Source organism: Oryctolagus cuniculus, chromosome 15 (assembly GCF_964237555.1).
Source record: "Oryctolagus cuniculus chromosome 15, mOryCun1.1, whole genome shotgun sequence".
Classification (NCBI taxonomy): Eukaryota; Metazoa; Chordata; class Mammalia; order Lagomorpha; family Leporidae; genus Oryctolagus; species Oryctolagus cuniculus.
Window position 1 is genome coordinate 30,458,531 of NC_091446.1, and position 12,970 is coordinate 30,471,500.

A 12,970-nucleotide genomic window follows, 5' to 3' on the forward strand; every position below is an offset into this window, starting at 1 on the left:
CAAAGTTCAGTCTTAAGTTTTTCCCGCCCTCCTGAAAAGTCTGAGGCGGGCTGATCTTACCTGTCGACCAATCAGTGGCCAATAAACAAGAAGCTTCCAAGATCAAAGGGGAAAGGGTGGGATCTAGACGGTAGCAACGCCTCAGGGCGGGTGAATGACAGGCAACTTCGCTAATACCACAGAGATATTTTTACAACGTAAGGAAAGGGGTGGGGCTAACTTGTTATCTGCGCCAATGGTTGGCTGGGGGGCGTGTCCGCTGGGCCAAGCGGGAGCCGGAGGCCCCGGGCTCTCTGGGCCGTGCCTGAGGTGGACGCGACGGGGCCCGGGGGCGGCGGCAGTGGCGGCAGTGGCGGCAGTGGCGGCGGGGGTGGGCGCCGCAGCTGGCCCGGTTGGATGGAGTTGGAGGGGCGGGGCGCTGGCAGTGTGGCGGGGGGGCCGGCATCTGGGCCCGGGCGGAGTCCCGGGGAATCGACACTGCTGGACGGGTGGCTGCAGCGGGGCGTGGGCCGGGGGGCCGGCGGCGGGGAGGCGGGGGCCTGCAGGCCCCCGGTACGTCAGGATCCGGACTCCGGTCCGGACTACGAGGCGCTGCCTGCTGGAGCCACTGTCACCACGCACATGGTGGCGGGCGCCGTGGCCGGGATCCTGGAGCATTGCGTGATGTACCCCGTCGACTGCGTCAAGGTGAGACCTGGACCCGGCTCCGAACCCGACCTGGGGCTGACCTGACCCATGGGTCCTGTGTGGAGCCAGGATCCCGGTTGAAAGCCGGAATCAACACCGGTTCCCTCCTGGCTCTTGCCACTACCACTCGATTGGAACCGATACTGCGTGCAAGCAAGGTCCTATTGCTAGCGCCAGTGAGATCTGAATCGGCACACAGGACCGAAAACCTGTCAGCCAAAGCCCTGGACCCCACCTGGGACTAAACAGGAATAGGGTGGGCTGGGGATCCCGAAGCACAGGTAAGTGTGCTGCTAACTCCATTAAGGTGACGCCAGCTGGCATACATCAGAGCCTGGGTTGGATCTTGGTGCTTGAGGTGTTTCCTGAGCTAGTATTTGAGAAGTTCCTTGCTGTGTCTTCCCTTAGAAGCGACCCGGCAGGAGCTGGTGGTGTCTGGTCTCTGTTACATGAAGGATTTACATGCAAAACCTTTACCCCTGAGTGCCGGGAAATCATTGTGCAGTCAGAATTGAGTTCCAGACTGGAAGTAACACGGGAAAGAGCGTGTTCAGGGAAAGGTTTCAGTTTCTCTGTGAAGCAAAGCATGCTATCCCCCCCTACTTCCGGACTATGAAAACAGCTCGGATTAGGACTGTGTGTGTGTGTGCAGGGAGACAGCAGCCGGCCAGCGAGAGAAGGAAACGGGTAGTGTATTTCTTTGGCCACCTGAAGCTGACTTAAAGGAACAAGTCGCCGAGAAGTGTGAGTAATAGAAAAGTAGATGGAAGTGTAAAGAAGATGAGATGAGAGCAACATGAGGACACGATTCCTGTGAAAGTCAGACTAGTTGTTACCACGACCACGCACAATGATTAATGGCTTCAGAAGCCTGGCCCTTCTGCAGGAAGCTAGGTGCGGAAGGGGACAGATTGTTGTTCTTTACAGCTCTTGTTCTTGTATCGTAGTAAAGGGGAGGCCTAAACTGAGGAGAAGTAAACTCCGGGAAGGACGGCCATTGAAATAGAGGGGTTGAGGCCTCCTTTACCTGTTAAAGTTAACAGTCAGTATCCTGGTGGATGGCTTCTCCCCAAATTAGGGGAATGCTGTCTATACAAAAGGAGGATAGTATCAACTTAGGAGATGCGAAGGAAATCATGCAAAAGGCATGCCCCTGGCTCCAGTACCGTTTCATGTCTTCATGAGGCACGTGGATGAGGAAGTCGGGAAAGTGCTCACAGAGCTTCTCAAGTGACACTAAGTTGGCAGGAGTATTCTGGCACAGTTGCAGGGTCACTCCTCCCAAGGGCCATACCCACTGAGAATTAGGTACATGGATATTAGCATTTCAAATCTCTTATCAACTGGGGGAAAGGGAAATAAACAGCAAAATCCATTGAAATGTAAACTGATTAAGTAGAAATTAAAAAGATGCAGATTGTCCTCTGGATTATGTAATAGACTCTAGGTTGAATGGACTGTGAGTTAATAATGCTACATATGCAAAAGTTACTTTTATCTAGTTACAGAGTAACCTCAGTCTGCTTCTACTGTGAGTGGAGTACAGGGTATAGGGTGCTATGTTTCAGGACCATCAGCAAATGAAAAAACAATCAGGGCAATTTTTCATGGCTTGAAAAATACAATGTAATAATATGAGAAATATTACTATAACTTATCAATGTAATTGTTGTCCTATTATAGTATGAAGGGCTATCTCTTTGCTCCTTTAATTTACAGAATGGTATTAATTCTTGTTTTAGAAGTACCTCTAGAATTTTTGGGTATACATTTTTAATGGAGACAGGTCCTTGTCCTGTGACAAGATACAATCGATTTTGTAGTATCAGTCCACTGAGAATCAAATATGGAAAATGAGGTGAGAGACCAAAATGACTGATACTGCTTGGGGTCTAAGTTATGATGGGCCTGGAAAGCAGGGACACTGATTTGCTCCTGAGGCCTATAAACCTAGGAAGGGAACACTTCCAGAAGAGGAGATCTGAACTATTTTGCATAACCACAGCATTGCTGCAATCAGTCACTTCTGGCCTTTTCAAGGTAACTATTCTGAAGAACAGTTGTTCATTTTCATAAGCTTTGGAATTTTTGATTTTTAGAAATTAGTCATATGACACTACAACCAGGCCTCATAACCTGGCATTAAAGAAACACTTATTTGATCTGGAGGACAGCTGCTCAGGAGTACAAATGCTTATTTCAGAAGAGTCATTTTTATTTGCCATCAATGCTGGGATTTATATGACCAGAGGGAAGGACTAGGTGAGGCCAGTGTGATTTAGCTTCTGTGCAGACAAGAAAGCAAACATCAATCTCTTCCTTCAGGAGGAGCGCCCAGTTCACATGTGCCCTGGTAGCTAGTCTCTCTAACCAGAAATGGATAACAGCAAGGAAATCAGCCCAACTGTACTCTGAGAGAAGAAGCAGGTGTCAATGTTGTAGCCTAAACAGCCACCAGAATGTTTGCAAATGAAAGCTGACATTGCTTCTTGGCATGCAAGCCTGTGTCTCCCCAGCCACTTCTCAGGGTCAAGTTGACTTAAAATATCCTTGGGAGGGGCTGTGGAAAGTCAGTATAGCCTTGCTGGGCCATGGTTATTCAGCCAGCTATTTCCATGGTCATAATAGGAAGGTTTGGAAGCCCAGATAAATCCCACTTTCCTTATCTAGGCCTCTGAGCCAAATGTCAGACTCGATCTATATGGACAGGCTTTGCGACCCAAGGCAGTCAGAACCCTTCCCAGAATCATCTGGCCAAGTAGCCACCTGTCACCAAGGTGCTGTTTGGGGTTCTGTAGTGGTGAAGTGAATATCTATTTACATAATAAGTTAAAGGAGAAAAGAGCAGAGGAAGACAAATCTTTTCCAAACTTCAGATATATATGAAAAGTGAAAAGTGAGGAAATAGAACCATTGGCTTACTTGATCTTGCACCTCATAATAGTAAGTACTCAGCAAATGCCATTTGTTTTTGTGTAGCAAGTGCTGTCTGATGTGCCTTACATACATTGATTCATTTAAACCTTGAAACAAGTTCATGTAGTAGACACCATTTTCCTTATTTTATAGATGAAAAAAAGAGGAGTAAAAATTGTCCAAGGAAGCAGCCCACAGAGGAGAATCATAGAATGACAATTGCTCTAAACAGCACTCTGACCTCAGAATCAGTCTTTAAGGCATTCTGGTCTGGCTGAAAAGCCCACAAGAGCATTTCAGGCATGGAAAGCCAAGACACTGTGGCAAAAAAAGGTCCTACATGAAGTATCTCTGTGAGTGAGACCCCAGTGGAAAGAAGTAGCCATCAAAGAAGGATGTACTTTTCTTTAAAGGGAGGAGAGAACTTCCACTTTGCCTATGGCCTTGTCTAAATACTGACAGAGATTGTGGATTCAAAAGGCTTCCATTGTTGTGGCAGCTCATGTCAAGAGCCTTGGGTGATCACTGATATACATAAGAGTGTTAATTGTTAAATTAACAACAGCAGTCACTGTGCACTTACTTCCCATGCAGGACCTCTGTCCTCAATGAGTTGTATTATGAGAATCAACTGTAAAACTTGTTCTCAAATAGTTTGTGTGTGTGTGTGTGTGTGTGCAAATTGTTGGAAACTTTACTTAGTATACAGTTGGTCTTCTGTGTATAAAGTTAATTGATAATGAATTTTTTTTTTTTTTTTTTTTTTTTTGCCAGGCAGAGTTAGACAGTGAGAGACAGAGAGAGAGTTATAGACAGAGAGAGAGACAGAAAGGTCTTCCTTCCATCGGTTCACTCCCCTAATGGCCACTACGGCCAGTGCTGTGCCGATCCAAAGCCAGGAGCCGGGTACTTCCTCCCTGTCTCCCATGTGGGTGCAGGGACCCAAGCACTTGGGCCATCCTCCACTGCCCTCCCAGGCCACAGCAGAGAGCTGGTCTGGAAGAGGAGCAACCAGGACTAGTACCCGGCACCCCAACCGGGACTAGAACCTGGGGTGCTGGTGCCGCAGGCGGAGGATTAGCCAAGTGAGCCACGGCACTGGCCGAGAACGAATCTTAATAGAGAATGGGACAGGGGATGGCAGAAAGGGGAGGAGGTGGGGTAGGAGTGGGGGCGGGAGGGCGGGTATGGTGGGAAGAATCACTGTATTTCTGAAGTTGTACTTACGAAATTTGTACTCATTAAATAAAAGGTTTATTTGGGGGAAAAATTGTCCAAGGCCATATAGCTCATCTTTCTTACTCCTAAGCCTTCTGTAAAGTGACTAAAAACTAGATTTCAACTACACAGCAAGCCGGGTGGGTGTTTGGTGCAGTGGTTAAGACCCTGCTTGGAACACTTAACATCCCTTTTATGAGTGTCTGAGTTTGAATTCCAGCTCTGCTTCCAATTCTAGCTTCTTGCTGATGTGCAACTTGGGAGGCAGTGGGTAATACTCTAAGTACTTGGGTCTTTGCCAACCACGTAGGAGACCTGAACTGAGTTGGGTCTCATGGCTTGGCCTGGCCCAGCCTTGCTGTTTTGGGCATCTGGGGGAGTGAACTAGTAGTTGGAAGATCTCTGTCTGTCTCTGTTACTGTGCCTTTCAAATAAATTGGAAACAAATAAAAAAGCAAAGCACAGAATTTCACAATAGAGCTAATCTCTGAACATACAACCTTCAGATTAATTGCTGAACATGTAAATCATATAGCCACAGAGAAACTTCAAATGAAAACAAAAAATAATAAAACTGAACCTGATTTATTAGTAGCTAAGGACCAGTTTGTTGCCCATGCATATTTGTGAAATGACGTAGACAAGAGACAATGCTTCCATGATCTGTAAACTCTTAGATATGAACAAATATATCTTGGAATCATTGGAGTCCATTGAAGATTACATTTCTCACACCTTATGAATCACCAGTGGCTTTACGTGCCCTGCCCCCTTCAGTCCGCACAGCAGCCATCTGTGCCAGCCGTTGCTGGCCTCTGGTAACAGATGACAGCTTTGAAGCTCAGAGAGCTACATGGCGTGCCCAGGACTACACACCCAGCAAAGCTGGGGCTCAGACACGGGCTCGCTGACGTAACGTAGCCTGTCTTCTTACCAAACTGCTCACCTCCCTGCTCGTTTGCTTGGTTCTCCAATGCCAGGCCATGGCTTTTCATGTTGCTGGCTTTTCATACATCCTTACTCAAAGAGTTTATCTTTCTTTAAAAGGTAGACTTAGTGGCCCCCAGATCTGGGGAGACATGTTCATATTTAGACTTGGCAGTTTCTGTCCAGGTTCTTTCCATAGGGAGGATGCATTTTCACTGAGTTAGATAGTGTGGGAAATGTTCAGAGAACTTCTGACAGTCCAGCTTGCTCTTAGGGAACGAAGCCTCTGAATCCAGACCTTTCAAGACTGCCAGATACGCCATTGACTCCAGCAGAACAATGCAATTTCTCAACATTTTTCCTATTCAAGATCAGTTTCCAACAAACATGGAAATGTATTTGTTAAGCTACCAGGTCTGATTTATCTTGGTTTATTAGCTATCACCAGCATGGACTCATAGTCTCTATAAAAAATTTCTTAGATTTATTTATTTGAAAGGCAGAGTTACAGAGAGAGAGATCTTCTATCCACTGATTCACTCCCCAAATGGCCGCAATGGCTGGAACTGGGCCGATTTGAAGCCAGGAGCTTCCTCTGGGTCCCTCAACGTGGGCCATCCTCTGCTACTTTCCCAGGCACATTAGCAAGGGGCTGGATTGGAAGTAGAGCAGCCAGGACTCGAACCGGTGCAAAGGTGGTATGCAGGCGTCACAGGTGGTAGCTTTACCTGCTGTGCCACAATGCCATCCCTTAGATGTATTTAGTATCCTTGGGTAATGTGAAAAATTAGTAAGCACATCCGTTATTAGAAACTCATGGGCTTTTTTTTTTTTTTTTGAGAACTGGAAAGAATTTGTCAAATTGTGATAAGTGATACGTGTTTCAGATTGCATTTCTGATAACCTTTTAAGCTTCCAGTTTTTTGTTGGTAGCAGGCAGGAGGAAATAACTCTAGAGGAACTTGGATTGCTTGTGGCTAACCAGGACCCATTAATCTGGTTAGTTTCTTTGCTCTCATGCTCTTGAGAAAGGTATCACTCTTGGATACCAGTTGGCCAACAATAAGGTTTGAGCTTTTAAGTCTACACTAAAGCTATTGGTTGGCATGAAGCAAGCTTTTAAACCATGTGGGCATCAGTTGCCCTGTTGGCTCACCAGTGTCTGTACTTGGTATTTTTAGCTGTGTGACAAAAGATTCATTCATTCATTCAGCAAAGAAATCTTAAATACCTACTATGTGCCAGGCACTGGACATCGATTTCATATTAACCATTAGTCTTCATGTTACTTTAACCTTGAAACGGGTCAGGAGACGAGATTTTCATGGAGAGACATACCCTTCAGAGAAGGTCTGTGATTTTGGGGAATTGTTCCAAATAAGATGCATTCCCCTAACTCCAATAAAACTTTATCCAGAAACTTCATCCAAATTGTCTGCCATACACTTTGTTCCAATCATTGACTCCTCCAGAGATTCTGGGGATTATGTTTCACTGGGGCTGATTTTAGTTGCTGATGCCAGTTTTGGGATTTGGTCATTAAGACTAGAAATCTGGAAGGCTCTTCAGTTTTAGAGACTAGGCTGTTTGCAGCTAGATACTCACCACCTTCACAGTTTCAGGGTCAACTTTCCTCCCCAGGAAAATTAGAGCAGCATACATTAGGAAGGCTACTCGTGCCAAGACTCTAACTTGCAGCCCCAGCTACAACTGCCAGGTCGTTTGAAAAGGTATCAAAAGATGAGCCATCATCTCATTAGTCAGTGTAGTATGTGGTTGGGAAGCAGAGCCAAGGTCAGCATTTAGAAGTAAGGCATAAATTATGCTGTAAGCAGTAAGTACTTGAATTTCAGGTCCATTTATAAAGAACTCTTAGCCGGGGTTTAGTATGGCACAAAAGCAACTTTTCCTGAAACTCATGCATGTTACTTGTCACCGGGCCTATGAATCATGTTGAAGTTCCAGGACACTTACCAAGTAGTGATGCTCTCAGGGAAAATAATGGCGTTTCACTCAGACTAGAAAAAGGTCCAAGGCTTGGAAAGATCAGATATACATTTGGAAAGAAGGGAAGCTGGGTGCCAGGCATCACTCCCACAGACTGGCATGATCCCATGTGGAGCTTCTGCCCAGTGCCCAAAGTGTGCATAATGAGGTTGGTTGAGAACTTGACCTCACTGACGTTGTTCTTCTTACTGTAATTTCAGACCCGGATGCAGAGTCTGCAGCCTGACCCAGCCGCCCGCTATCGCAACGTGTTGGAGGCCCTTTGGAGGATTATAAGAACGGAGGGCCTGTGGAGGCCCATGCGGGGGCTGAACGTCACAGCAACAGGCGCAGGGCCTGCCCACGCCCTGTATTTTGCCTGCTATGAAAAGTTAAAAAAGACACTGAGTGATGTAATCCACCCTGGGGGCAATAGCCATATTGCCAATGGTATTGAGCCTTCCTGTGCTGGTTCTCCCACTTTCCCAACTCTCTGGGCTTTGCTGCTGTCAGTGCGTCCCAGTCTCGAGATGATTGGGAGCTGAAGCTTTGGGCTGGGGGAGGCCAGATCATAGGGTGGGCCTTCCAAACCTGATACTCTCAGACAGTGGGCTGCTTCTGCCCCACCCCTCCTTTGGGGCACTTCAGCAAAGGGCACGGTGTCCTCCCTTACCCGCCAGCTTGACTTTCTGCTCATCTCCCTGGCTTCAACTTCTAATACCTGGGGAACATGCAGACACACGCCAAACTACCCCTGTATGTATTTTCTTGGTAGTCGGGTGGTGTCCTGCTCCTCAGGGCAGGATCGGAGGTGACCAAGTCGCCCAAGGAAGACAAAGCCTCAGCTCTTCGCCTCACCTTTTCAGGATCCTGACTGACCCACAGGCAGCTGGTGTCGTTGAGGATGTGACAAAGCCTCCCTACGTGAATAGGGCTGGGAACAAGGGACTATTTGCAGAAACCAGAAGGTTGGAGGCTGTATGGAAGGAAGGGAAGGGAAAGCAGCCTAGGGTTTCATGATTGGAAATCAAATCAAGTGTGGAGAGGCTGAGGGTTGTCAGGACCTGGAGGAAAGATCTAGAGGGACACATGTCAGCATTTGGTTGGGCAGCAGGAAGCAAGGCCGGATTCTATGGTGGGGATCTGATCTCCTGGCCCCTGCATTCCTCCACTGGTTGATGTGCTCGCCCCCCTCGGCAGCCATGTGTCTGCCAATCAAGGGGCCATATTTCCTCTCAGAATCTTCTTCATTCATAAAATCCGGCTGCTTTCTGTGATTCCTCCTGGCTTTCCCATCATAGTTGGGGACTACACACTGGTGACTTTATTAAGTTGGTGGGAACGAATGCTTTGATTTCTTGGAAGATGAATCTGGGGGCAGTGAGTTCCTATCTTTTGGACTGACAGCACTGCCTTGCCCCCAGTGTGGTTTAGCACAGCTGCCCCCCTTCTCTGGGGGCCTCAGTGCATCGGTCACCCTCTCCCGGTCTTACGTGGCAGTTGTTCTCATTGGCAGGTGCAGCGGGGTGTGTGGCAACATTACTGCACGACGCAGCCATGAATCCAGTAGAAGGTAATGGTTCCTCAGCCTGATCTCTCTGTGTCAGCTGCATCTGCATCTCTGAGCTTTTCCTTCAGGGGTGAAGAAGAAAGCCAAGGAACCCATCAGTTTTGGTGGGAAATTCTGTACGTTATATTATGTTGCCACTAGATGGCGCTGCCCCCGTGGTTTTGGAATTCAGGAACCCCTCAGACAGGAAGCATTCATTGGGATTTAATTCCTCTGCGGGACTTCCCTGGCAAAAGATGGGGCTCCACTTGACCTGTTTCTGAGCCTTCCCAGAAGTCTCCTTTGTAGTGGGTTTGATCTAAAAATTAGCAGATTATTTCATTTTTCTTCAAAGAGGCTGAGATGGATTTTGACGTTTAAACATAGCGCCTTTCTTAATGGAACGAGACGGTTGAGAAAGGAATGAAAGGTTAAATTGCAGAGTTCAGTCCCTGCACTGCTGCCTGGATCTTGCTTTTCAGCTGCAGGAAAGTAGTCCAAAAACAGTCTTAGTGTGAGAATGAGGCACCCCAACAAACATAAAGAGGTGGCCATGTCCAGTTCTTTGTCTGTCTGGGCAAGGCCCTAGGGTGGAAAGGCCCAAAGCTAAGCTGAAGATGACCAGCTCACACCTTGTTATCTGCTTGAGGAGGCGGGAGATGTTTGGAAACTGAAGCTAAACTCTTTGGCCCAGAATCTCGCTGTCTTTGTGGTAGCACTTCGTGCCCCGCTCAGGAAGGATGCCATCTCATGTCTTGACAGTCAGGTGCTCTTAGTGTCAGCGTGGGGCTGGTTGGACTCTGTGTCCATGAGTCCATTCCCTGTGAGCAGGTTGGCTCTTGTTGGGAGCTGTGAAGGGGCCGGATAGTGTTACTAAGCCATAGACACAGCCCTTGTGTTAACTGGCTGATTTTTACAGCAGCCCTCTAAGGCATGGGTCCATTATTGACTGTTTGCCAACCTCTTCTGCTACCCCCTGCACTAAAAAGAATGAGAAACATTAACTTGGCAGGTTAGCCAGCAGCTCACTCTTCCTTTCTTCTCTCCCCATTCGCTTGGCTGACCTGCCGACCTGGGATGCTGAACCTGGACACTGTGTCGCTGGCTGGTGGCTGTCACCGTTTCCTTCCTTAATGATGATGCACCCAGTGGTCAAGCAGAGGATGCAGATGTACAACTCACCGTACCACCGAGTGACAGACTGTGTACGGGCAGTGTGGCAAAACGAAGGGGCCGGGGCCTTCTACCGCAGCTACACGACCCAGCTAACCATGAACGTTCCCTTCCAAGCCATTCACTTCATGACCTATGAATTCCTGCAAGAGCACTTTAACCCCCAGAGACGGTACAACCCTAGCTCCCACGTCCTCTCCGGAGCCTGTGCAGGAGCCGTTGCTGCCGCCGCCACAACCCCACTGGACGTTTGCAAAACACTGCTCAATACCCAGGAGTCCCTGGCTTTGAACTCAAACATCACAGGACACATCACAGGCATGGCTAGTGCCTTCAGGACGGTGTATCAAGTAGGCGGTGTGACCGCCTACTTCCGAGGGGTGCAAGCTAGAGTGATATACCAGATCCCCTCCACAGCCATCGCATGGTCTGTGTATGAGTTCTTCAAATACCTAATCACTAAACAGCAAGAAGAGTGGAGGGCAGGCAAGTGAAGGAACGCTGGACGAAGCCAGGGTGCAGACAACACTGCTGCCTTCTGCCCACCCCAGCCATGTTCCCGGTCTTCTGGCGTGCTTCCGCCTTGTGTGCAGCTGGAGGGGAAGTAGAGGGCTCCCCCAGCCCACCTACTGGGGGTTTGGCTAACGCCACTTCCTGCCAGCCTCTGTCGCCACTGTCTTTCCTTCCAGGCCTAAGGCCAAGTGCAGCCGAGCTCAGCACTTGTGACACCCTCTCTCCATCCTGGGCCTGAGGACCTGCTCAAGACTGTTAGGGATCAGTAGCACATCCCCCTGGTTCCTAATAAAAAGCCTTTAAGTTAAATGGTTTCAGTGGGTTTGTCTTGCCAAAAGGGACAAGAAATGCTGTCTCCTGCTCTTGACTTGGAGCATACATGAAGGGACCCAAAGCAAAGGTTTGCTGAGTGCCTGTAGTTCTTGTTTCTGCTGATTTTCATGATCATTTGGGATTTTAGGGCCCACTCCGGTGTTTCAGTGGGCTCCAAAGACAGTTCTTGCTGGCTGGAACAGTGGGCCTTGGGCAGACCCCAGCTAAACAGGTGCTCCTGACCACTACCACCCCTTCCCTCGGGCAGCAGCTGGCATAGAGGATTCTGTGGCATAGAGCTGATTCTCAGCTCTGCCCGCAGCTCTAAGAGTTTGCACATGGAAATGTGTTTTCTAATGTCGTTGCAAAATAAGCTGATTCAGTGAAGTTGCAAGCCCTGAAGACTGATAATGATAATACATATCATTAGATTTTTAAGGCTCTTACAAAGTACTTTAGTATGCACAATCTCATTTGGTCCTCAAAATCTGTGAGGTGAGCAGTGCAGATATGTCCAGTTCACAAGAAGGGAAGCCCCTCCGTGCAGAGTTGAGACCCCAACCCAGAGCTCGTCCCAGGAAGTGAATCTAGTTGTGGCTTCCTGCATATAGGGGCTGAGCTAAGGGTGGATTCTCCAATCTGCTACCTGAAGAAGCCCCCTGCCTGATGAGTTTTCTGCTTGGAGACTTTCAGAGCTGGGGCTTTGGCCATGCTTTGTGGGTCAGTCTGTTCCTTTTATGTTTTTTTATATTTTTTTTTTTTTGAAAGAAAAAGAGGGAGTTAGGTTACATCCTCTGATTCACTGCCCAAATGCCCACAACCACCAGGGCTGGGCCAGGCTGAAGAGCTAGGAGCCAGGAGCTCCATCTGGGTCTCCCAGATGGGCAGCAGAGACCCAAGCAGTTAAACCACCATCTGCTGCCCAGGGTGTCCAGGAGCATGAAGCTAGATCAGAAGTGGAGGAACCAAGACTTGAACAAGGCACTCGCATATGAGACATGGGCATTCAAGTGGCAGATTAGCCACCGCACCAAATACCTGCCCCTCTGTTCCTTTTTAGGATATTACCAGCTATTGGCAAGTCTTCCATGTACAGAATAGAAATTTCCTCTTGACACTTCCAGCAATCATTCTTCCATCATCTGTTACTCGTTCACTCTAACTATTGAGTATCTGTCTGGGGATCCCATCATAAATCAAGCCCAGCCCTCAAGTTGCTAATTGTCTGCAGTAGGAAGATTCATGGATCGGGCAATCACAAGGTCAGATGACGAGAGAGCTGATGGTGAAAGCCTAGAAAACCCAGCCTCACCGTGGGACTAGAGGAGGTGACACCTGGAAGGCAGATGAGCTAACAGTGAAGAGGGCACAGGAACATTCTAGGCAGAGATGTGCAGAGAAGAGAAGAAAGGGATTGGGGTGCAAGGCCTGAAACAGCAGGGCAAGGCCTGCAGCTGGAGCACCAAGCAGGAGCCGGGCCTCCAAAGCCACACTCAGGAGTTCCGAGTTTATCCCGAAGGCAGTGCAGAAGCATCACGGGGTTTTAAGCAGAGGTGTGGTGTGATCCGATTTACAAGTTAAACAGCTCACTTAGGCTCTCTGGAGAAAGGATTAGAGGAGCAAGACTGGACAGGCAAGCAGCCCGGGCAGGAGGCTGTTGCAGTAATCCAGGCAACTGCACGGTGGTCT

The 12,970-nt window shown here is 48.3% G+C and overlaps 1 protein-coding gene across 1 annotated transcript; it reads left to right on the forward strand.

Annotated features, from left to right (window-relative positions):
- Positions 1-291: 291 nt before the first annotated feature.
- Positions 292-11,278, forward strand: SLC25A28 (solute carrier family 25 member 28). Its single transcript, XM_002718637.5, has 4 exons — positions 292-687; positions 7,956-8,184; positions 9,251-9,307; positions 10,433-11,278. Exons 1-4 carry the CDS (start codon positions 397-399, stop codon positions 10,948-10,950), a joined length of 1,095 nt encoding a protein of 364 aa, XP_002718683.3. The 5' UTR covers positions 292-396; the 3' UTR covers positions 10,951-11,278.
- The last annotated feature ends 1,692 nt before the right edge of the window (positions 11,279-12,970 follow it).